This window comes from Ranitomeya imitator, chromosome 5, assembly GCF_032444005.1.
Source record: "Ranitomeya imitator isolate aRanImi1 chromosome 5, aRanImi1.pri, whole genome shotgun sequence".
Lineage (NCBI taxonomy): Eukaryota > Metazoa > Chordata > Amphibia > Anura > Dendrobatidae > Ranitomeya > Ranitomeya imitator.
In genome coordinates, this window is record NC_091286.1 from 290,171,453 (window position 1) to 290,198,354 (window position 26,902).

Here is a 26,902-nt window from a genome sequence, read left to right on the forward strand (position 1 = left end):
GTAAAGCAGACATGTGGGAAATGTTGTTTATTAACTATATTATGTGATATAACTCTCTAATTTAAGGGCATAAAAACTAAGAGTTTGAAAATTGCTAAATTTTCATAATTTCCAACAAATTTTTGTTTTTTTCACAAATAAATGCAAGTCATATCGAAGAAGTTTTACCACTATCATGAAGTACAATATGTCACGAGAAAACATTGTCAGAATCACCAGGATCCGTTGAAGCGTTTCAGAGTTATAACCTCATAAAGTGACAGTGGTCAGAATTGTAAAAATTGGTCCTGTCACTTAGGTGAAAACAGGCTTTGGGGTGAAGGGGTTAAACAACAGAATATAACTCCAAGTAAATCAAACTTCTGTGAAATCAAACTGTCCACTTAGGAAGCAACACTATTTGACAATCAATTTCACATGCTGTTGTGCAAATGGAATAGACAACAGATGGAAATTATTGGCAATTATCAAGACACACTCAATAAAGGAGTGGTTCTGCAGGTGGGGACCACAGACCACATCTCAGTACCAATTCTTTCTGGCTGATGTTTTGGTCACATTTGAATATTGGTTGTGCTTTCACACTCATGGTAGCATGAGACGGACTCTACAACCCACACAAGTGGCTCAGGTAGTGCAGCTCATCCAGGATGGCACATCAGTGCGAGCTGTGGCAAGGTGGTTTGCTGTGCCTGTCAGCGTAGCATCCAGAGGCTGGAGGCACTACCAGGAGACAGGCCAGTACACCAGGAGACGTGGATGGGGCTGTAGGAGGGCAACAACCCAGCAGCAGGACCGCTACCTCAGCCTTTGTGCAAGGAGAACAGGAGGAGCACTGCCAGAGCCCTGCAAAATTACCTCCAGCACACCACAAATGTGCATGTGTCTGCACAAACAGTTAAAAACCGACTAAATGAGGATGGCCTGAGTGCCTGACGTCCACAGATGGGGGTTTTGCCCACAGACCAACACCGTGAAGGATGCTTGGCATTTGCCACAGAACACCAGGATTGGCAAATTTGCCATTGGCGCCCTGCGCTCTTCACAGATGAAAGCAGGTTCACACTGAGCACATGTGACAGAGGTGACAGTCTGGAAATGCCATAGAAAGCGATCTGCTGCCTGCAATATCCTTCAGCATGACCAGTTTGGCAGTGGTCAGTAATGGTGTGGGGTGGCATTTCTTCAGAGGGCCGCACAGGCCTCCATGTGCTCACCAGAGGTAGCCTGACTGCCATTAGATACCGAGATAAGATCCTCAGACCCCTTGTGAGACCATATGCCGGTGCGGATGACCCTGGGTTCCTCCTAATGCATTACAATGCCAGACCTCATGCGGCTGGAGTGTGTCAGCAGTTCCTTCAAGATGAAGGCATTGAAGTTATGGACTGGCCCTCCCGTTCCCCAGACCTGAATCCGATTGAACACATCTGGGACATCATGTCTCGCACCATTCACCAACGTCACGTTGCACCACAGACTGTCCAGGAGTTGGCGGATGCTTTAGTCCAGGTCTGGGAGGACATCCCTCAGGAGACCATCCGCCGCCTCATCAGGAGCATGTCCAGGCATTGTAAGGAGGTCATACAGGAACGTGGAGGCCACACACACACCAGAACATCATTTCCTTGTCTTGAGGCATTTCCACTCAAGTTGGATCAGCCTGTAACTTCATTTTCCACTTTGATTTTGAGCATCATTCCAACTCCAGACCTCCGTGGGATACTCGTTGTGATTTACATTGATTATTTTTATGTTTTATTGTTCTCAACACATTCCACTATGTAATGAATAAAGATTTACAACTGGAATATTTCATTGTGATATCTAGGATGTGGGATTTTAGTGTTCCCTAGTGTTCAAATAGTCTTAGTTAGTCACCGGTTAACCCTACGTCAGGGGCAACTGATCTGACAGGCGCAGCTCACCTAGTTTCATTTCTCTATTTTCAGTGGTTTGTCTGGGAAACACCATCCTCCCAGTACCTTCATAACTTTAAAGGCTGTGTGAAACCTGAGAAGCCTCTTGTGCTGCAGAGCTGCAGGAGATCAGATATCAGTGTTTTGGCTTCTCCGGCTCATTGGCCCTGAATGCGTCACACCTTTGACGATTAGAATTTGCTGTTTTTATTCATCCCAATTGTTTTTTTAGCTTGTTTTATGAATAGCTAGTGCTAAATTTGTGGATTTGTCATAGAAGGTTTTGTTAGAAATAAGTGTGTGCTTCTCAGGCACATTGTGCCCTAACACATTCTCTCTCTTGCTTCTGCTTTTCTTATGAAATGGCGAGGAGAATATTTGACTTGTCCAATGCCCTTCATGTTGAGCAAGTGCAAAATATACTGCTTGATGATGAGACAGACCACTTACAGCTAGAAGATTTAGGGGAAGAAAGTGACATTGATTCAGAAGATGATGTGGAAGAATGTCCAGATGTGTCTGATACAGATCAAGATGGAGAGAGTGAGGAGGATGCTCAAGACATAGAAACATATTACTTTTCTGGTTATTAAACATTTTTTTTTTACACCTGATTATGTGTATTCTCATTTATTACATTCCAATTAAGGTAACTGATCACTTTTAGAGCATTGAAATTTTTATAAAAGAAAAATATAGCCAATTTTCTAGCCTGTGCCAGACAGGCGCAATGCCCCTAAAATCATTATGAAACATATTGCCCCTGACGGAGGGTTAACGGTGTTTTTCGGAGTCCATGACAGCACCACGGAGAGAGGGGATCCGCCCTTCAGGAACAGGAAACCTACAGATATACAGGTCCTTCTCAAAAAATTAGCATATAGTGTTAAATTTCATTATTTACCATAATGTAATGATTACAATTAAACTTTCATATATTATAGATTCATTATCCACCAACTGAAATTTGTCAGGTCTTTTATTGTTTTAATACTGATGATTTTGGCATACAACTTCTGATAACCCAAAAAACCTGTCAATAAATTAGCATATCAAGAAAAGGTTCTCTAAACGACCTATTACCCTAATCTTCTGAATCAACTAATTAACTCTAAACACATGCAAAAGATACCTGAGGCTTTTATAAACTCCCTGCCTGGTTCATTACTCAAAACCCCCATCATGGGTAAGACTAGCGACCTGACAGATGTCAAGAAGGCCATCATTGACACCCTCAAGCAAGAGGGTAAGACCCAGAAAGAAATTTCTCAACAAATAGGCTGTTCCCAGAGTGCTGTATCAAGGCACCTCAATGGTAAGTCTGTTGGAAGGAAACAATGTGGCAGAAAACGCTGTACAACGAGAAGAGGAGACCGGACCCTGAGGAAGATTGTGGAGAAGGACCGATTCCAGACCTTGGGGAACCTGAGGAAGCAGTGGACTGAGTCTGGTGTGGAAACATCCAGAGCCACCGCGCACAGGCGTGTGCAGGAAATGGGCTACAGGTGCCGCATTCCCCAGGTAAAGCCACTTTTGAGCTACAGAGAAGCAGCACTGGACTGTTGCTAAGTGGTCCCAAGTACTTTTTTCTGATGAAAGCAAATTTTGCATGTCATTCGGAAATCAAGGTGCCAGAGTCTGGAGGAAGACTGGGGAGAAGGAAATGCCAAAATGCCTGAAGTCCAGTGTCAAGTACCCACAGTCAGTGATGGTGTGGGGTGCCATGTCAGCTGCTGGTGTTGGTCCACTGTGTTTCATCAAGGGCAGGGTCAATGCAGCTAGCTATCAGGAGATTTTGGAGCACTTCATGCTTCCATCGGCTGAAATGCTTTATGGAGATGAAGATTTCATTTTTCAGCACGACCTGGCACCTGCTCACAGTGCCAAAACCACTGGAAAATGGTTTACTGACCATGGTATTACTGTGCTCAATTGGCCTGCCAACTCTCCTGACCTGAACCCCATAGAGAATCTGTGGGATATTGTGAAGAGAAAGTTGAGAGACGCAAGACCCAACACTCTGGATGAGCTTAAGGCCGCTATTGAAGCATCCTGGGCCTCCATAACCTCTCAGCAGTGTCACAGGCTGATTGCCTCCATGCCACGCCGCATTGAAGCAGTCATTTCTGCAAAAGGATTCCCGACCAAGTATTGAGTGCATAACTGAACATTATTATTTGATGGTTTTTTTGTTTGTTATTAAAAAACACTTTTATTTGATTGGATGGGTGAAATATGCTAATTTATTGAGACAGGTTTTTTGGGTTATCAGGAGTTGTATGCCAAAATCATCAGTATTAAAACAATAAAAGACCTGACAAATTTCAGTTGGTGGATAATGAATCTATAATATATGAAAGTTTAATTGTAATCATTACATTATGGTAAATAATGAAATTTAACACTATATGCTAATTTTTTGAGAAGGACCTGTATATTTGGTCGATCGACACCTCTAACCTCTCCGCCCACGAAGCAGCCATAGCTCTAGTGGAATGCGCTCTTAGACCTTCAGGCGCCGGCTTGCCCTTTGAGACATATGCCAGCGATATAGCCTCCCTGATCCACCTAGCTAGCGTAGATTTTGATACTTTATGACCTTTCCTGCTACCCTGATAAGACACGAATAGGGCATTATCTATCTTCCAAGGATCAGTCACTGCTAGATACTCTAGGATACATCTTCTTAAATCTAGAGTGTGTAGCTTCCTTTCTTTATCATTAATATGCCACAGGAAGAACACAGTCACTATGTCCCATAAAATATAAACCTTTATTAGATATATATAAAACACATAACAGAACAAGCACATTCAGTAAAAATGGGGCTGGTAAGACCAACTATATTGCAACACCACTATATACAAAAGGGCTACATGGTGCTTAGGCCCATATTCCCATACATACTATGTATTATTAACTACTTTACCATCATTATCTTTTGTGTGCTGTTGCTGTGGGGGACAGCAACAGCACACAAAAGATAATAATGATGGTAAAGTAGTTAATAATACATAGTATGTATGGGAATATGGGCCTAAGTGCTAGTATCTAGTAAGAGTAGCCTACAAGGATCGGCGATGGACATGAACAAAAAGTATACTGCCAATGCAGGTGGGCACAAGCGCCCAATATGTCCACAGCTAATCCCATGCAAACACACATATATAGAAAAATGGCCACATATATTACCCAAGTATTTACCTAGTAGTGCGCCAGCAAGGGGGGATCTTGATCCGCCGATCCTTGTAGGCTACTCTTACTAGATACTAGCACTTAGGCCCATATTCCCATACATACTATGTATTATTAACTACTTTACCATCATTATCTTTTGTGTGCTGTTGCTGTGGGGGGCACCATGTAGCCCTTTTGTATATAGTGGTGTTGCAATATAGTTGGTCTTACCAGCCCCATTTTTACTGAATGTGCTTGTTCTGTTGTTATGTGTTTTATATATATCTAATAAAGGTTTATATTTTATGGGACATAGTGACTGTGTTCTTCCTGTGGCATATTAGGATTCCTGTTTTACAGTTGTCCCTGTTACTTTGGTCCTTACATGCACACGTACCACATTGTACTCCGCTGATAGTATTAATTATTGGTATTTTTGTATGTGATCTGTGTGTGTAATATGTGTACTACAATTTCATTACCTTTCTTTATCATTAGTAGGATTATGAAGGAAAGATGGAAGTACTATCTCCTGTGTTCTGTGGAATCTAGACACTACTTTAGGAAGCTATGCTGGATCAGGGGAAAGTATCACTCTATCATCTCTAAGTACTTTAAGAATATTTGGGGATATCCCCATATCCAACCCCTTTTGCAAAAACTCCAATATCTGGTCCATTGGCCACAGTGCACACTCCTTATTCTTTACTTTACCAGCGCACTTTTTCCCCTAAGGAAAAAACATAGGAAAGGACTGCATCAGGGCACGTTCACGAAGATCTCTTACCCAAATACTCACCGATGCTGGTCTCTGGAGACGGACATCCCCCGGACTCCACTCCGCTCACTGTTGTGGAGCCTTACCCGGACCCACCGTGGCACTTCCAGGGACCGCACTGCCCGAGGTAGGAGACCACTTCTCTACCTGAGTCGGACAGCCGGCCTGGGTATTCCAGATAAAATACGGATATATCTGTAGGGCATCCTGTCCTCCAGGAACAGGAAACCAACTGATGCGTGGGAGAGGTGCCGCCCTTATGTATCTGTAGGTTTCCTGTTCCTGAAGGGCGGATCCCCTCTCTCCGCGGTGCTGTCATGGACGACCGATAAAAAAAGATTTTTATTTGAAATAATTTTCTCCTTCAAACTTTGCTTCCGTCAAACAATGCTCCCTTTGCAGCAATTACAGCATTGCAGACCTTTGGCATTCTAGCAGTTAATTTGCTGAGGTAATCAGGAGAAATGTCACCCCATGCTTCCAGAAGCCCCTGCGCACCATACGCTCAAGCTGCTCCCACAACAGCTCAATGGGGTTGAGATCTGGTGACTGCGCTCGCCACACCATTACAGATAGAATACCAGCTACCCGCTTCTTCCCTAAATAGTTTTTGCATAATTTGGAGGTGTGCTTTGGGTCATTGTCCTGGTGCAAGATGAAATTGGCTCCAATCAAGCGCTGTCCACAGGGTATGACATAGCGTTGCAAAATGGAGTGATTGCCCTCCTTATTCAATATCCCTTTTACCTTGCACAAGTCTCCCACTTTACCAGCAAAAGCAACCCCAGACCATCACATTACCTCCACCATGCTTGACAGATGGAATCAGGCACTCTTCCACATCTTTTCAGTTGTTCTGCGTCTCACAAATGTTCTTCTGTGTGATCCAAACACCTCAAACTTGGATTCGTCTGTCCATAACACTTTTGTTCAATCGTCCTCTGTCCAATGTCTGTGTTCTTTTGCCCATACAGTATTAATCTTTTCCTTTTATTAGCCAGTCTCAGATATGGCTTTTTCTTTGCCACTCTTCCCAGAAGGCCAGCATCCCGGAGTCGCCTCTTCACTGTAGATGTTGACACTGGCATTTTGCGTGTACCTGTGAGGTGTCAATTTCTCGTGTACCTGTGAGGTGTCAATTTCTCAAACTACAGATTTTAATGTACTTGTCTTGTTGCTCAATTGTGCAGCGGGCCTCCCACTTCTCTTTCTAGTCTGGTTAGAGCCCGTTTGTGCTCTCTTCTGAAGGTAGTAGTACACACCGTTGTAAGAAATCTTCAGTTTCTTGGCAATTTCTCGCATGGAATAGCCTTCATTTCTAAGAACAAGAATAGCCTGTCTAGTTTCACATGAAAGTTCTTTTTTCTGGTCATTTTGAGAGTTTAATGGAACCAACAAATGTAATGCTCCAGATTCTCAACCAGCTCAAAGGAAGGTCAGGTTTATAGATTCTCTAATCAGCCAAACTGTTTTCAGCTGTGCTAACATACTTGCACAAGGGTTTTCAAGGGTATTCTAACCATTAGCCTTCATACACAGTTAGCAAACACAAAGTACCATAAGAACAATGGAGTGAGTGATGGTTGCTAGAAATGGGCCTCTATATACCTATGAAGAGATCGCATTACAAACCAGATGTTTGCAGCTAGAATAGTCATTTACCACATTAACAATGTACATAGTGCATTTCTGAATCATTTAATGTTAGCTTCATTGGAAAAGCATTAAGCTACTTACTGGTAGCAGCATTTTTCGGAGGCCCATGACAGCACTACGAGAGAGGGGATCCGCCCTTCAGGAACAGGAAACCTACAGATACAAAAGGGCGGCACCTCTCCCCATGCATCAGTTGTATATTAGAGCCTGAGAGGACTACCGCGGTTAGTAGCACACAAACATACATTATATACAGTTTATGTACAAAAATAATCCATCATATTGAACTATATACCACACGTGAGATCTATCTATCTCATTATATATACTATAGGAAGTGCAACCCCCACGTGAATAGGGAGGGAACTAAGGGTGCTGTCATGGGCCTCCGAAAAATGCTGCTACCAGTAAGTAGCTTAATGCTTTATTCGGACTCCCATGACAGCACTACAAGAGAATTACAGAGATGTAAACTGCCTTAGGGAGGGACTATAGCCTGTAGCACCCTTAACCCGAAGGTGAGATCAGAAGAGAACCCCAAGTCCAACCTATAGTGCTTGAAAAAGGTGGAAGGGGATGACCACGTAGCCGCCTTACATATCTGGTCGATGGAAACTCCAGATCTTTCAGCCCAGGATGTAGCCATGGCCCGGGTGGAATGTGCCCTCAGATTCTGCGGAACAGGACTTCCACCTGCAGTATAAGCCAGAGAGATAGCCTCCCTAATCCACTTCGCTAACGTGCACTTTGACACTCTAAGACCTTTCCTGGGACCTTGGAAGGATAGAAACAAAGCCTCCTCTCTCTTCCAAGCATCAGTGACTGATATATATTCTAAGAGACATCTCCTAACATCTAACGTATGGAGTAACTCTTCTTTGGAATTAGAAGGATTAGGGAGAAATGATGGTAGAACTATCTCCTGAGATCTATGAAAATCTGAGGCCACTTTCGGTAAATAAGCTGGATCTGGTCTGAGGACTACTCTGTCCTGTAGAAACTCTGTATAGGGGGAGAGCCTAGAAAGAGCCTGTATGTCTCCTACCCTACGAGCAGATGTAATTGCCACCAAAAATGCTGTTTTGAGGGATAGTAATTTAAGTGAGGCTGAATGTAAAGGCTCAAACGGTTCTTTAGTCAAAGCAGAGAGGACTAGATTGAGATCCCAAGGCATTAACCTATTCCTGTGTATAGGTCTGGACCTACTAGCTGCTTTGATGAACCTTGCTACCCAATAATTACCAGCAATGTTACAAGAAAATAGGGCCCCTAGGGCTGAGACTTGTACTTTTAGCGTACTCGTGGATAGATTTAGCTCTAGCCCTCTCTGCAGGAATTCTAGAATCTGGTTAATTGGTAAACCCTCTTCGATATTAAAATTTGAAGAGGCCAGAAACTTCCTCCAAGTTCTAGAGTAGATCTTAGTTGTTATGAGTTTTCTACTCTTCATAAGGGTATCAATGAGATTTGGAGAAAATCCTCTGTTTTTTAACAGTGACCTCTCAAAGACCATGCCGTCAAATGGAGACCCTTCACTTGTGGATGGTTGATCGGACCTTGATGAAGTAGGTCCGGGATGTCCGGCAGTACCCAGGGGTCTTCCACCGACATGGTCCTGAGCCAGGAGAACCAAGCTCTTCGGGGCCAGAACGGAGCGATCAGTATGATTCTCGCTTGATCCTCCCTTATCTTTCTGACCACCAGAGGCAACAGGTTTAGCGGGGGGAACGCATAAGCCAACCGGAAATCCCATCTGATCAGGAAGGCATCCACTGCCAGCGGATATTCCCTGGGATTCAAGGAACAGAATATTTTCGTTTTTCTGTTGTCCTTGCTGGCAAATAAGTCCACCTCTGGATGACCCCACCTGCGGACAATTTGGTTGAAGATTTTTGAGTTCAGAGACCATTCTCCTTGTCTTAAGGTGTTTCGACTTAGAAAGTCCGCCCTTATATTTTCCTTCCCTTTTATATGCACTGCTGTTAAAGATAGAAAATGGTTTTCCGCTATCTGGAGCAGGCGGTCCGCTATTTCCATCAGGAACTCGGAGCGTGTTCCACCTTGGTGATTCACGTAGGCCACTGCCACCTGGTTGTCGGAGAGGATTTTGACATGGTGACCCTGTAGATACACGAGGAGTTCCTTAATTGAGAATTCAATTGCCATCAACTCCTTCTGATTGGAAGAGGCTGATGTTTGGGGGTCCCATAGACCCTGGACTACCACGTCATCCATGTGAGCCCCCCACCCCGTGGGGCTGGCGTCTGTTGTGATTACCCGAGTCACCTGAGTCACCCAGGGAACTCCTGCTGACAGATTGTCTTCCTCTAGCCACCATCTAAGAGATGTAAGAACCCCTGGACTCAATGTCATCTGACCCTGCAAGGAACCCTGTAAGACCCTATCATAATGTAGTACGTCAAACTGTAAAGGCCTGGAGTGGAACTGGGCCCAACGGACGGCGGGGATACAGGAAGTTAGGGAACCTAACAAAGACATAGCCTGTCTAAGGGTCATGGATGGTTTATTAATTGCTTTTAACACCTGTTGTTGGATATGAAGCAATTTATCAGGCGGAAGACAGCATTGTTGGGACTCGGAATTTAACAGCAGCCCTAGGAACCTCTGGGTCTTTAGGGGTTGCAATCGGGATTTATCATAATTTATGATCCAGCCCAGATTTTCCAGTTTAAATATAGCTGTTTTAACCTGAGCCAGGCAATGGTCTACTGAGTTCCCCACTATTAGGAAATCATCCAGATAAGGAACAATGAGAATATCGGATTCACGTAAGTGCGCCATAACCTCCGCAACTACTTTAGTAAATACCCGGGGAGACGTTGAGAGGCCGAAGGGAAGGGCTCTAAATTGAAAATGGCGAACAATACCTCCCATAGACACCGCCACACGTAGAAACTTCTGGAAGTTTTCGTGGATAGGAACATGATAGTATGCATCCTTTAAGTCCACAACTACCATGAAGCAGTGTTTAAACAACATCTTTATTGCAGAACTGATTGACTCCATTTTAAACGTGTTATTAACCAGGTATTCATTAAGGGATTTAAGATTGATAATAGTCCTGAACGACTTGTCTGGTTTTTGAATCAAAAAAAGAGGAGAGTAGAATCCTCTTCCTCTCTCTGACTCCGGAACCTCAATCAGTACATTTTTACGGCATAAAGTCATGACCTCTGACTCTAAGGCCGTCTGCTCAATAGTGGAGGAACGCAAGGGGGTTAGCATAAACTTATCACGAGGCCAATGAACAAATTCCAATTTTAGGCCTTCCGATACAATACCTCGGACCCAGACACTATTCGTGATGTTAGTCCAAGCGGAAGAGAAGGTTGACAATCTCCCTCCCACAGGGATTGCTAGTCATTGGTCTGGTTTCTTACGTTCTTTTGAGGAACGGCGAAACATGTAACCCGTACCTCTCCTGCGTCTATCCTCCCATCTAAAATTTTCTCTAGAGGGTGAGGATGCGCGCTTCCTTCCACGACCAAATCTCCTTCTGTTAAATGGACGCCGGTAAGAAGCTGATGACAAATTAGGAAATTTCTTCTTATCATCTCCAGCCTTTTCGAGCAGCTCATCCAAGGTTGGCCCAAAGAGATATTCCCCTTTACATGGGATAGCGCATAATTTGGATCTTGACTGGGTATCCCCCGACCAACACTTCAACCATAAGGCTCTACGAGCCGCGTTGGAGAGTCCTGCTGCTCTGGCCGCCATTCTGACCGAGTCCACCGACGCGTCCGACAAGAAAGCCGCAGCATCCTGAATCACTGGAAGCGCACCTAGAATAGAATTCCTGGAGGCGCCTTCTTTAAGCTGGGATTCCAACTGTTCCAACCAGACCATTAGGGATCTGGCTGTACAAGTCGCAGCCACTGCTGGCCTCAAGGATCCGGCTGCCATCTCCCACGTACCCTTAAGGAAGATCTCCGCCTTCCTGTCAAGAGGGTCTTTAAGGGACCCCATGTCCTCGAAAGGTAAAGCTGCTTTCTTAGATGCCTTCGCCACCGCCGCATCTAATTTAGGGGCCTTGTCCCAGGTATCCACATCCGTATCTTCAAAGGGATACCTGCGCTTTAAAGCCGGTGGCAAAGAACCTTTCTTCTCCGGTTTTTTCCATTCCCGGAGAATCAGGTCTTGAATCTTATCAATCACCGGGAAGGATCTGCGTTTCTTGTGTTCCAAGCCGCTGAACATTAGCTCCTGACGGGAAAGCTGAGTCTTAGGCTCTTCTAGGCCCATCGTACCTCTGACCGACTTGACTAACTTATCCACCCGGTCCAGAGGCAGACAGAATCGGCCAGATTCCTCTTCTGATGACGAGGAAGAGAGATTTGAGCGATAAGAACCTTCCTCTTTATCTTCCTCTGACGAATCAGAGATCACCGAGGCTCTCTGTTTTGAACTTCCCGCCTGGGACATAGACCGCAGGGATTCCCTTACTTCTGTACGGATCATCTCACGCAGATTAGCCGTAGAAGCAGATTCTTCCGCTACCTAGGGGAGGACAATAAGGGAGATACCATCTATCTAGCCTGATGTCACTCAACCCTTCCACTCCTGTAAACCTCACCGTCTGTTGTATACAGGAGGCACACAATTTTTTAGGGTAGGAATCTGGTAAGGGAACTTCACATAGGGCACACTCCTTATGTTTCGACTTTGCACTTCTCTTCCCCTAGAATGACAAAGTATAAGGGGCCCGCGTCACTGAGTGAACATTCACGTAGATCACTTACCAGTGTACGTCAAAGAGAAAGGTACCGGAACACGAGGGGGCTCCTTGCCAGTCGAAGCTCTAGATCCTTGCCTGGACGAGCTTTTACGGCTGGACTGGTCACTTCTGATATGCTCCTTTCCCACGGCTTCCTGCCGTACTTTATCCAGAAGTTGAGGCTGCTGCTCACCATCATCTGCCATGATGAAGCTGTGGCCAAAAGCAGGGTTCTATCGCCAACACCTGCTTATATCCCCCTGTATTCCGGTCAGCAGGCCACCTGGCGTGTTCCCCATTGGTTCCTGATGATCAGGCTGCAGCTGGGAGGTTAGCGGTGGTAGTACAGAAGAACCGGCGACCGGACCATGGGCGCCGCCATTTTGGAAAGACCGCGCATGCGCAGTCAACCCGCAAACCGGAAGCGCCTGCCGGCTCCACCCCCGGCGCCCCAGCGTTCCGGAAACGCTCAGTGAGCGATGCAGGACGCCGGGAATGCCCAGCAGTGCTCCGGACGGCGCTCCACTTCCGACGCCGCAACCACACCACCGCACCTCACTGCCGCCGTCTGCTCAGGAAGGGGAAATGAAACTTACCAACGCCGGCTTCCGGAGACAAGGAATCCTCCGGACCCTGCTCCCTGCTGCCAACGCCACTGACGTGCAGTCCAGCCTGGACCACCGTGGCGTCTCCAGGACTTTCCGCACCGGTCGAGGTAGGAGACCCCCCCGCTACCAGATTCGACCGGCCGGCCTGGGCTCCTTACGAGAAATCTGTAGGATCCTGTCCCTCCAGGAACAGGAAACCAACTGATGCATGGGGAGAGGTGCCGCCCTTTTGTATCTGTAGGTTTCCTGTTCCTGAAGGGCGGATCCCCTCTCTTGTAGTGCTGTCATGGGAGTCCGAATAAAAAACTGTGCTTTTCTTTCAAAAATAAGGAAATTTCTAAGTGAGAAAAAAATATAAAAATGAAACTAACATGTGTTCCCATTAAAACTATAAAGTTTATTAACTATTTAAAAAAAAAAACACCAAATCCCAGTGTAACAAAATACAGATCTACTCCATATCAATAACCTAGCAGTTTCCCTATGCTTAGCTGCTACCCCTACCTATCAGTCTTTCCTTTCATCTCTTTTTGCTGCTTATTGTTTTCCCACCTATAGCTTAATAGGTATTCATCAGGGTGAGCTAGGGATAGCCGCCGCTGAGTGGGGGCGCCAAATAATCGTCTCTATAGGGTGCCAACCTCCACTGATAGGTAGGGGTAGCAGCTAAGCATAGGGAAACAGCTAGGTTATTGGTATGGAGTAGATCTGTATTTTGTTACACTGGGATTTGGTGTTTTTAAAAAAAATAGTTTTGTAATAAACTTTATAGTTTTAATGGGAATACATGTTACACAGAAATTTCTAAGTGACCCTAAACTTTTGAACTACAGTGTATCTTCAAAATTTTATTAATTTTTTTGTGTGATATGACTATCTGGATTAAAGAGATGATCATTCAAAGTTTGAAAATTGCTATTTTGTTTTAATTTTTGTAAAATTTCTGATATTTTTTATAATAAATGCAAAAATATTGACAAATTTACCGTGATCATAAAGTACAATGTGTCATGAAAAAAAAAATCTCAAAATCAAAGGGATCATTTGAAGCGTTCTGGAGTTATTACCACAAAGCGATTCTGGTCAGATTTAAAAAAATGGGGTCCGGTTGCTAAGGGGTTAAAGAGGATGTCCAGTGAAAAGAAGTTGTGGATAGGGGGGGGGGGGGGAGGGGGAGAGGGGGGCGGGAGAGAGAAATGTGGTTTGCATGTGAGACCCTATTGAACACAAACACTAATATTGGGCACACATAAGGAGTCCCAGTAAGTCTGGATGCTTTGTGTGACCAAGCAGAAGTTTCTTACAAGCAGACCGCATGGACAATTAGATATTTATTTACTAGATTCATACCGTACCTATAAATGTCCGTAAACATCTTCGTTCATTGTACACTTCCCAAAGCTGCAACAAGAATAGATTGATTTATAATAAAAACATCTCAAACAGGAACGAGGCTAATTAATGCATACATAAATGACAGAAGTTTTATAAGGGGCTGTCCAGTCCAAGAAGAAAAGTCTGCAATCACTGACTGCCGAATCATGACAATGGGCGACGCACACACTGCTATGATTAAGTAGTCTGCAGATACAAAACGTGACTGCAGACTGTTCTTCTTAGACTGGACAACCCCTTTATGCGTGTATATATATACTCTCAGGCTGACTTAACTACACCCATTATTTGGTGACCTTACACCTAGGCTGACCCCAATTAAGGACTTAAATTTAAAAATGCAATGCATGCCTGAGAATTATTACTCACCTTAATCTTGCAATCCATGGAACAAGACAATAGCAAATGGCCAGAGAGGGGGAATAATCTCACAGCACTGACACCCTGAAAGAAAAACAGAATAAATAAAACAAGAAACAATTTCAAATTAAATGCAAGTTTGGATCTACTTTTATCCTAGATGCAAATGCATAGAGTAGCAAAAACAGACATTTAAAATGAAACATGTCAGAATATTCATGCTTTTTATGGGCAACTCCTTTCACTTCCCAACCTACAGGGTTTTATTTTTTGCATTCATTCTCCCTTTACAGGGAGAGACAGTCCCATAATATTTAGGGGTTTTGCGGAGAAGCGGGAAATTATTCCTTTTATTTTAATTCTTCATCTTTAACATGCGTTTTGTTCTTTATTTTTGCTAAGGCTCTTTTTCTTCAGGGGATGTCAAAAGTAGTGTCGAACACAGGAATGAGCACACGGGGAGGCAACACTTTGCTGGCTGCACTTTTTAATGGAACACATCAAGTCTCAGTGGATTGCTGTGATAATTGTGATCGCTCTCAACGGGATTTATTCTATTCTGGGGCAGCAACTTCCTACTGGTTAGACAGATCGCATGACTTTCAGACAAACTTAAAAAGCAGTATACCTTGGCCTGCTTTTTCTAGTAACATAGAAAACAAAAGGAAAATATTAAAAAACAAGTGACTTTTTTGTTTGACATTGCATTTTGTGCGGTTTAGACGTGCGCACACTGTCCTAATGGTTTTTACCAATTTTAAGATTATACTGACACCAAGTACAGTACTTTAATTGTGTTTCTTCTAAAAAGGATTTTTGTACTATGTATTGAGCAATTGTAGGTTTCATTATTTATTAACTATTTGTCTACTCTTCGGTTGTTACTTTTTTTATTATTATTATTTTTAAAGTTATGGGGCCATTATATGTCCGCTGTTGGTATTTATGTTTCATAGTTGGATTATATTTATATTTTCCAGCTTCCGTCACACAGAATTCAATTGTTAATAAAAATACATTCTGTGCCTATTTCTTTACTCGTGGTAACACTAATTAATGGTAACGCTACCTTTGTATGTCCGGACCAAACATGGATCTGTTTCTTGGGTAGATAGCATTTCTCAGGCAGTTCAGTAGAACGCAGGTTAACATCAACATCTTGAGGAATGTGTAAATATGATCGACCTTGATAGTCATACATTTCTTTGACTGAAAGAAAAAAATAAAATCTACAGCTATATGCATTGCTGATATATATTATACATACACACGTGTGTAATAGAGAATAGTAAGTATTAAGTGAAATATGATATTTGTGATGCATTTTGCAGAAATGTTAACATACGCTTGCAATACGCTTGTATACAAGGTATCTTCCAGACATGGGCAGTAAATATCCTCAAATCTTATTAGCAGGAGCATCAGTAGAGAAAAATAAATAAATGTGGCACATCCACGATGATCCATAAAATCCCAGTTTTATTTGGATTTCATTAAAATATCATATACATGAGATAAAAACTTAAAGTGAACCTGTCAGCAGGATTGTGCACAGTAACTTACAGACAGTGTCAGGTCGGCGCCGTTATACTGATTACAATGATACCTGGGTTGATGAAATCTGTCTTGTGGTTGTTGTTTAATCTGTATACGTAGTTCTTAGTTAATGAGATTCTCGTGCTCCGGGGCATCTTCATGTGGTCCTCTGCTTATATATGCATCTGTATGGGCCTATGACAGGTCACGGATCCCTCCCTATTTTACATAATGCATATAATAGTGTTGATAATATTGTTGATCTGCATATAAAATTGTGGCTATTGTGAGGCTTACTAAATTAACTAAAATTGCACCAGCAGTGGCGACTGCACAGCAGCATCCATCTGATACCGATAGCTGTTAATGTGCAAGAGCCAATGCTATTGTGCTACAGCCAATTTTTTTTTTACTCCAGCAAAATGGCGATGGCGCATGCACAGTAGCATCTGCCAATAGATGCTACTGCGCAGGCACGGCTGCCATTTTGCTGGGGGGGGGGGGGGGGGGAATGACGGCAGAGCTTGCACAGTGGCATCTATGGGTAAGAGATAGACGCTACTGTGCTGACCCCATTTTGCTGGAGGTAGGAAAAAAAAAAAAAAATCTTAGCCGCACCATAGCCAACAATATTATATCCATTATCAACAATATCAACATAATAAACATTTTATGCATTATATAAAACAGGAGACGGGTCACTGAGGATCAGTGACCTGTCATAAGCCCATACTGATCCATATGTCTGCAGAGCTGCACACAAAGCCCACCTCTACCCCAGAGACCGCCCCGGAGCACAAGAATCTCATTAACTAAAAACTACGTATACAGATTAAACAACAAGATGATAGTTTAGCTAAGAGACGCAACAGGAGCAGGTGAGTATGATGTGACTGCTGACGCTCCCCCTCCGACCCCCTAGGACAATGACTCGAGTATAAGCCGAGAGGGGCACTTTCAGCCTAAGAAAAAAAGGGCTAAAAATCTCTGCTTATACTCTAATATATACGGTAGTTGGTTTCCTCTGGTGAACAGCAATCTTCAAGCATCACCCCAGATTCTCAGTTGGATTAAGGTCTGGGCTTTGACTACGCCGCACCAAAACATTAACAAGTATCCAATTTGTTACATTACAAAAATATTTAAACACATGTTCTAATCTGATTTGCGTGTCATGGTCTAATTTGGTGAAGTGAGGAAAAATATAGGCATAAATTAAATTTATGGGAGGAAACAACTAAAATTTGGCATGTGCGTGCATATGTATTCACCCCTTTTGCAATATATTTATTTTGTTTCAATAACCTTTTAAATTAATGCATACCATCTATTTAAGCAGTGGATAATTTCTAACAAAGTTAAAAGGAAATCTATCACCAGGTTTTCACCACCCAATTAGATAGCAACATCATGTGGAGAAAGAGAACCTCATTCCAGCAATGTATCTTTTACTGGGCTGGTAAAGTTTTTAGAAAGTCACTGTTTAACCGCAAGCAATTATCACTAGAGAACTAGTAAACTTGTTAACGTATTGCCAGCTTTCTGCCTATGCACAGTGTATACAAAAAGCTGCCAAACAGTGGTGTGGATGAGGTTATATAGAGCTCAGAATTCAGAGAAACAGTAGATCTGCAGGAATATAACAGTGACTTTATCAAAACCACAGTAACCCCGGCGAAGTAGGATATACAACCCTGGAATCAGGGTTTCTGCCCCTACATCATGCTGCTCAGATGACATAGCAAAAACCTGGTGACAGATTCACTTTAAGCGGCAGCTAGAATTATGCTGGGAATAGCAGACTACAGTCACATCCTTATTCAAATACCAGGGCTTTTTACTAATAAACTTTAATGGCTTAAATACATAGTATCTAGAAGGTGGTCTAAAAATATGCTTCAGACAAAACTAAAGTGGATATTTATGAATAAGTTACCATGTAAAATGGTCTTCTCATCAGCAGGTTTATCATCCTCCTGTTTGCCTCTCTTCTGCCTTTTTGCCGTTATCTCATCAAGTTCTTTCTGCTCTTCCTAGAATTAATAAAGTAGTATATGCATAAAATCAGTTCTGAAATGTATTAACATGCATGTGCAAGGCTCAATATTAACCTCAGATGGTTTCGCAACATCTTTTTCGTCAATGTATTTTGCCCAAGGACCCAAGAAGCCGTCAATATCTGAAGCATCACTTCCTTTCACCTTTCTCCGCTTCTCACATTTTTTCAGACCAGTTTCAAATACTGTTAAACCTAAAAGGGACAACAAACAATGCAGTAAGCAAATATGCAAGGAACCAACATGATGGGAAATAAGTGTGATGTAGGAAACGTGGTTTGTGACAAACAACAGTAACAGGGGTTCCCAAAATAAATGTGTTGTCATTCTTAAACCCTTTACGACATGCGCCATACATGTACAGCGCATGTCGGGTCTCCCACTCTGATGTGAGCTCCAGCTCTGAGCCCACAACTCTTCCAACAGATATCAGCTCATTTCAACAGCCGACACGTGCCCCGAACAGTCGCGGGTGGAATCGCAATCCACCCGTGGCTGTTAACCTGTTAAATGCGGCTGTCAATCTCCGACTGCAACATTTAAACATGGAGCACGTCACTAGTCCCGTCCATCCACACTCGTGTCACATGACCATGGGTTGCCAATGGGTTGGCATGACAACCCAGGGTCTTCAGAAGATAGCTATTAGCGCCGCCCAGCAGTAGGCGCTCATAGCAAGTAAGCATTTCTGCTACACAGAGCAGAGCTACAGCCTTGCTGTGTGTAGCACAGGCGATCAGATAGAGACTATTGAAGCAAGTGTTAAGTAAAAAAAAAAAAAAAGTTTAAATCATCCCCCATTCAAAATAAAACAATGAAAACACATGGATTTTTGCGTACTCACCGTAAAATCCTTTTCTCTGAGCCACTCATTAGGGACACAGGACCATGGGTGTTTGCTGCTGCCACTAGGAGGCGGACACTAAGCGAATATATTAAAAATTAACTACTCCTCCTCTGCCGTATACACCTACCACTGGCTCCAGTCCGAACCAGTTCAGTGACAAAGCAGTAGGAGAACAAAACTATCAAATACTGGTACAACATGTCAAACCGAAGAACAAGCATAGCTGTCAGGCCAATAGGGTGGTTGCTGTGTCCCCAATGAGTGGCTCGGAGAAAAGGATTTTACGGTGAGTACACAAAAATCCATGTTTCTCCTTCGCCTCATTGGAGGACACAAGACCATGCAACATCCTAAAGCAGTCCCTGGGTGGGGAACCGATACAACAGATCAAACCTTATGTATCAACTGTTTATAGATGCATTACTGCCGCCACCAAGACTCGCCTTGCCTAGGCCCGCATCTGCGGAAGCCTGTGTCTGAATGTAGTTGTACTTAGAGAACATGTGCAGACTGGACCAAGTCACAGCCTTGCAAACTTCTTCTGCCGACGCCTGGTACCGAATGATCCAAGAAGCACCCATCAACCGAGCGAAGTTCGCCTTAATCTTAATCCCCCCTGAGATAGGCTTACCTCTGAGATGGTAAGACTCCTGAATAGCCAAGCGGATCCACCTGACTATAGTGGATTTTGAAGCGGCGAGTCCCTTCCGGTGACCCTCAGGAAGGATGAATAAAGCGTTCGACTTACAGAAGGACGCTGTCCGTGAGACATACCTCCTGAGAGCCCTCACCGAATCCAAATAGTGAAGAGCCATCTCCACCCGGAGAATTTGTACCTGGCAAAAAGAAGGCAGGACAATGTCCTCATTAAGGTGAAAAGAGGAAACTACCTTGGGTAAGGACGGCGACCTCCTGAGAACCACCTTGTCCTTGTGGAAAATTAGATAAGGCGCTCGATGGGACAGAGCGGCCAGCTTTGAAACCCGCTTGATTGAAGTCACCATGATAAGGAAAGCGACTTTCCATGAAAAGTGGGTGAGAAACGCCCGATAGAGGTTCAAAAAAAAAAAAAAAAAGACTCCTGTAAAACACCCGGGACCAAGTTAAGGTTCAAGGCATCCAAGAGTATTCTATAGGGAGGCACCATGTGGGAAACCCCCTGAATGAAAGTCATCACCTGTGGCTTTGAAGTGATCCTGCGCTAGAACAAAACAGATAAGGCGGAAACCTGACCTTTGAGGGAACTAAGAGCTAGACCTGATTCCAGACCGGACTGAAGAAACTCCAATATGGTGGGAATGGAGAAGACAAGAGGAGGATAACCGCGTTCTCTACATCTTGCGTAAAAAGTTTTCCCAGTGCGGTGATCAATGTGCACTGAAACAGGCTTCCGAGCTCTAATCATGGTGGACACTTCCTCCTTGGAGAACTCCGCTTGGGTTAGGACCCAGGATTCAATGGCAGGCCGTTAATCACAGGGTCCCCGAGTGCTGGTGGCAAATCAGGCCCTGGGAGAGTAAGTCCGGACGATCTGGTAATCGCCAGGGGACGTCGACGACAAGTTGCACCAACTCTGCATACCATGCCCGGCGTGGCCAGTCCGGAGCGACCAGGGTCACTGGGACCCCCTCCGCCTTGATCTTCCTGATGACTCTTGGGAGTAACAGAAGAAGGGAAAACATGTACGGAAAAAGAAACCAATGCCACGGAAGAACCAGTTTTCCAGACCCGGGATGTGAACTGCTGAGATATGACAGAGAGGCTTCTCTCTGCCAAGCAGAAGATGTGTTCCACCTAGCGCATTGCCACCCTGCTGCAGGTGCCCCTGATAGTTGATATATGCCACGGCCATAGCATTGTCTGATTGAACTCGGTTGAGACGACCCGCTGGAAGACGATGGAAACGTCGCAGGGACAACCATATCACCCGAATCTCCATGACGTTGATCGGAAGGCGCGATTCCCAAGGTGACCAACGCCCCTGGGCAGTGTGGTGGCGGAAGACAGCTCCCCAGTCGAGGAGGCTGGCGTCGGTAGGGACTACCAGCCAATGAACCAAGAGAAAGGATTTCCCCTGGATGAGGGAGGACCGCCGCGTCCACCACCAGAGCGCCCCGTCAGTTGAGGGAGAACGGGTTCCTGTCTCAGGTTGCCAGAAGCGCATGCTGCAGAGGACGGAGGTGTAGCTGGGCAGAGGGAACAGCTTCCATTGCTGCCACCATCTTGCCCAGGACCCCCATGCTGAGGATAAGGATGACAAAGTGCCCTGGCTCCCTGTTGAAGGACTAGGACCTTGTCTCGAGGGAGAGTCACCAACCCTCGGGAAGTGTCCAGGGTCAAGGATACCTGCTGAGCTGGGACGGGGGAGGGGGGAGACTTGCTTAAGTTTATCATCTAGCCCAGGTGAGAACGAGTATCCATAGTAATACGCACGCACAGGCCTGGAAAGACAGGCCCTTAATTAGAAGGTGGTCTAGGTAAAGCAACACGACCATACCCCGAGAGTGCAAAATGGACATGACGGCCGACATGACCTTCTTGAACACTCTGGGGGAGGTATTGAGGCCGAAGGGCAAGGCTGTGAACTGAAAATGTTCCTCTCGGACAGCGAAGCGCAGGAATTTCTGGCTCCATCCTGAAGTGCCGGACCTTGACAAATTTGTTTAGGAGTTTTAAGTCCAGTATGGGGTTCACTGTTCCATCTCTCGAGAGAGTGTAAGAACCTTGCTGGAGGCTGGGAAGAAAAATTCTATTTTGTATCTGGAGGACACCAGGTCCCCGACCCATTCGTCGTGAATGACAGAGCCAAGCACGACGAAACCGAAGATGATGGCTGCCTACTCTGCTGGTGTCAACCGGGTAAAGCCATGGGTCATTTGGGCGAGAATCTATGGAACCTGGATCCCTTAAATCTGGTATGCTTAGGTCGGCTCTTCCACGAAACCTGGGGACCTTTGTCCCTATGAGGGGAGAGCCCCGATCCAGAAGAGTTGGTTGTGGTGGACCAACCAGGTTGCTACGAAAGAACCGGAAAAAAGACTGTTGCGGGCGGTGAAAGGGATACTTAACTTTCCGCTGGGGGAGGATTTTATTCTTCCAAACCTGTGGCATCAGAGATAAGCTGATCCAGCTTCTCTCCGAACAAACGACTGCTCTGGTAAGGCAGGGAGGTTAGGGAGTTTTTGGACGCAGAGTCCGCTCGCCAATCCCTGAGCCACAATGCCCGCCTAATAGAGACAGTATTTGAGGCCGCAAGTGCAGCACAGTTAGCTGCATCCAGAGAAGCATGTACCAAACAGTCTCCGGACAAAACGATCTGATTAGCCAGATCCGCTGCCTCCGGGGGGAGATCACTACCTTGTATGGTTCTGCTCAGAGTATCTGCCCAGGAGGCCATTGCTTTGGCTAATCATGTCGCGGCGAAAGAGGGAGAGAGTGCTGAACCCGATGCTTAAAAAAAAAAAAAACACGAACGGGCAAGGTTCCCTATCAGACGGTTGGTGGGATCTTTAAGCGAGGATCCAACTGGTAAGGATAGAAGGGTTTTGGAGGCCATATGAGATACAGGTGGGTCAACCGCAGAGGATTCCACCCATTGCTTACGCAGATCCGGTGAGAAAGGGTATCTCGCCTCCAGAGGCTTCTGACCTGAGAAGAGTTTGTCCGGCCTCTCTCTATGCCGTTGAACTATGTCCTGAAAACCAGGGTGATTGGCAAACACCCTATGAGGCCGTTTGGTCCTTTTGAAGGACACCGCGTGATCCAGGGTGGAAGTAGAGTCCTCATCAACCTTCAACGTCTAGTTGAGGGCCTTCATGAGACTATCCACCGTCGCCCGATTGTCAGGAAGTGACTGTCGGAGTGTGACATGACCCAACGGGTGGTCAGTCACAAAACGGCGGAACTCACAAGGGAACACCGGCGACACATTAACGGTGGGCCCTGTGATAGGGAACGGGGAAATGGATACCTCCTGCACTGTCCTAAGGATGTGCCCTAATCTTCCTGACGTCCCTATACAGGTTCTTTCAACCTGTCGCCGAGCAAGATACCTCAGCCCTCGCTTGCCCTGCACCTATCCCTGGGTAGGGAATTGGCTAGTGAGAGCACTGGTCCCACCGCTGCACTAATAAAACACAAAGGGAAAGTTTAGACAAACAAGGTATAAGCAAACAACACTTCGCTTTCTCTGCTGCAATGCACAGTACAGCAGAGTAATGCACCAGGTATGAATATTCAGCAGAAGAACCACTGCACTCAGAAAACTCCTTCCACCTGCTTGGTTGATCTCCAGAAGGACCTGTATAATCAACAGTCAGCTGATGCACCAGGTGACCTTATGAAGAATGGTGGGAGTGGTCACCACCAACATCAGCTGACGGAGCAGCAAAATAATGCAATAACACCAGCGGCCACCAGGGGGAAAAAAAACTGCATTAACCCCCGATGACCAGAAAGGAAAAAAGGTTTTAATCACAGGAAAACCAGATCTGCCACAGATCCAAACATGGATCGTGACACCGATAACCCGGCAAGTCCAGGTCAAGGGGCTCATCCGACCTGTAATCAGAGTTCTGTTTGCTGCAAACCCTTGTTAAGGGGGAGCGAGAAACGGAGCTCACGGATGCCAAGGCACGAGAAGGCCCAGGAGATGAGCTATGAGTTTGTTTTCTAGATGCCTGTGTATATTTTGACTGAGAATGGCCCCTGCAGGCCGAAGGTTCCCATGTGGTAGAGGAACTCTCTAAGGCTACGTTCACATTTGCGTTGTTAGATGTTGCGTCGGAGACGCAACGCACAACGCAAACAAAAACGCAACAAAACGCACGCTAAAACGCAGCGTTTTGCGACGCATGCGTCCTTTTTTGCCAAATTATGGACGCAAAAAAAATGCAACTTGCTGCGTCCTCTGCGCCCTACGCTTGCGGCAAAAAAACCGCATGCGTCGCAAAACGCAGCACAACGCATGTCCAAGCGCCCCCCATGTTAAATATAGGGGCGCATGACGCATGCGTCGCCGCGGGTGCGCCAGACGCAACGCAAATGTGAACGTAGCCTAAGAGGCATACGGATGCCCCGACCCGAGGAGGGATCCTGATGGAGAGGCGTCAATTATGACATTTATCCATTATTAATCCAATAGTAGTAAAGGGTTAAAAAAAAACACATTAAAAATTATTTTAATGAAAAAAAATCACAAAGGTTGTTGTAATAATTTATTCTACGCTCCATCCACTCACTGAAGACCATCGATCTGTAACAAAGTCAAAATAATAAACCCACAATATCCTTACCTTCCGAAGATCTGTAATGTCCAACGATGTAAATCCATCTGAAGGGGTTAAAATATTTTGCAGCCACGAACTTTGCTAATGCAACGTTTTTCGTGGCTGCAAAACCCCGGGGAATGAAGGTAAAGTAGGTCAATGACCTATATTTACCTGCATTTGCGGTGAGGCGCCCTCTGCTGGCTGTTCCTAGATCGTGGGAACTTTCCTAGAAAGCTCCCAGGCTCGAGTTCATATGAGGACAACCAGCAGAGGGCGCCTCTTATGAACTCGAGCCTGGGAGCCTTCAGATGGATTTACATCGTTGGACATTACAGATCTTCGGAAGGTATGGATATTGTTGGTTTATTTTTATTTTTTTAATTTACAGATCGAGGGTCTTCAGTGAGTGGATTGAGCGTAGAATAAATTATTACAACAACCTTTGTGATTTTTTCATTAAAATAATTTTTAATAATGTGTGTTTTTTTAACCCTTTACTATTGGATTAATAATGGATAGGTGTCATAATTGACGCCTCTCCATTATTAATTTGGCTTAATGTCACCTTACAATAGCAAGTTGGCATTAACCCTTCATTACCCCATATCCCACCGCTACACGGGAATGGGAAGAGAGTGGCCAAGTGCCAGAATAGGCGCATCTTCCAGATGTGCCTTTTCTGGGGTGGCTGGGGGCAGGTGTTTTTAGCCAGGGGGGGCCAATAACCGTGGACCCTCTCCAGGCTATTAATATATGCACTCAGTCACTGGCTTTACTACTCTGGCGGAGAAAATTGCGCGGGAGCCCACGCCAATTTTTTCCGCTATTTAACCCTTTAATTTAATAGCTAGAATGGCCAAATTTTGCATATACACACTACTAACATTAGTAGTGTGGAATATGCAAAAAAAGGTGATACGAGATGGTTTACTGTATGTAAACCATGTCTCATATCATGTCGAGTTTAGGAAGGAGATAGCAAAAGCCGGTAATTAAATTACCGGCTTTAAAGCTATCTAGCGCTGTATGAAGTAATAATATATATACACGAGCAGAAGGTTTACCAGAGAATATATCACGAGGTGAGTGACGGCTCTGAGTACGGGGGGGATCAGCGCAGCCCACGTACCTGCATAGTACTGGGGCTATTGTCATGTTAGTAATTTCTAGGATATGTCATTACTTTTATGCCCAGTGGGGGTCCGACCTTTGGAACAACCCTTCCCCCCCACCAAGCCCCTCGATCCTCATAATGTGCTCATTGCACTGAAATAGCGCTGCTTCACTTCTAAGGTGTCATGGAACCATGGTGCCGCATCGCCACCCTGTGTGTGGTACAGGGAAGCTGATGGGCAGCCCCAGGGTCGGACCACCGAGGTGTCACATCCCCACCCTGTGTGTGTTACAGTGAAGCTGATGGGCAGCCCCAGGGTCGGACCACCGATGTGTCGCATCGCCACCCTGTGTGTGTTACAGTGAAGCTGATGGGCAGCCCCAGGGTCGGACCACCGAGGTGTCACATCCCCACCCTGTGTGTTACAGTGAAGCTGATGGGCAGCCCCAGGGTCAGACCACCGAGGTGTCGCATCGCCACCCAGTGTGTGTTACAGTGAAGCTGATGGGCAGCCCCAGGGTCGGACCACCGAGGTGTCACATTCCCACCCTGTGTGCGTTACAAGGAAGCTGATGGGCAGCCCCAGGGTCGGACCACCGTGGTGCCGCATCCCTACCTTGTGTGTGCTACAGGGAAGCTGATGGGCAGCCAGCCCCAGGGTCGGACCACTGAGGTGTCGCATCCCCATCCTCTGTGTTACAGGGAAGCTGATGGGCAGCCAGCCCCAGGGTCGGACCACCGAGGTGTCGCATCCCCATCCTGTGTTTTACAGGGAAGCTGATGGGCAGCCCCAGGGTCGGACCACCGAGGTGTCACACCGCCACCCTGTGTGTGCTACAGGGAAGCTGATGGGCAGCCAGCCCCAGGGTCGGACCACCGAGGTGTCGCATCCCCATCCTATGTGTTACAGGGAAGCTGATGGGCAGCCAGCCCCAGGGTCGGACCACCGAGGTGTCGCATCCCCACCCTGTGTGTTACAGGGAAGCTGATGGGCAGCCCCAGGGTCGGATCACTGAGGTGCCGCATCGCCACCCTGTGTGTGTTACAGGGAAGCTGATGGGCAGCCCCAAGGTCAGACCACCTGAATGCCACTTGATTGACAGCAGCATATAAGTGGTTAAACAGCAGTGACCAGAGCTTGTTCTGATCGCTGCTGATAAGAGGCTGGTGGGTTCAGTTCTTGAGACTGCTCCACACCCGCCATGTCAGGGGGTCAGCGCTCATCCCGCTACCACGGCCGCAGGGATGTTGGAGGTCCTGGAATTAGTCTGAGGGTCTGTCCTTTTAATCCAGGGCTCTGCAGGTGCAGAAGACCACGTATGTATTGGGCGACTGCTGTGCACGGTGGTTAATCAGCGCTGTGGCCCCTTTTATCCTGTGGTCAGTGGGGGTCCCAGAGGTCAGGCCAACATAGAAGAGGATTCTTTACTGTTAGGGCAGTGAGAATCTG

At 45.6% G+C, this 26,902-nt stretch overlaps 1 protein-coding gene across 1 annotated transcript in view; it reads right to left on the reverse strand.

The window, feature by feature from the left end:
• Nucleotides 1–26,902, reverse strand: part of CDC40 (cell division cycle 40) — a 122,653-nt gene that overhangs the window by 44,078 nt on the left and 51,673 nt on the right. Inside the window, exons 5-9 of the mRNA XM_069726222.1 lie at nt 18,276–18,415; nt 18,101–18,197; nt 15,698–15,837; nt 14,638–14,712; nt 14,229–14,274 (exon numbers count right to left, since the gene is read on the reverse strand). Coding sequence (XP_069582323.1) covers nt 14,229–14,274; nt 14,638–14,712; nt 15,698–15,837; nt 18,101–18,197; nt 18,276–18,415 — 498 coding nt within the window. The remainder of the gene's footprint in view (nt 1–14,228; nt 14,275–14,637; nt 14,713–15,697; nt 15,838–18,100; nt 18,198–18,275; nt 18,416–26,902) is intronic.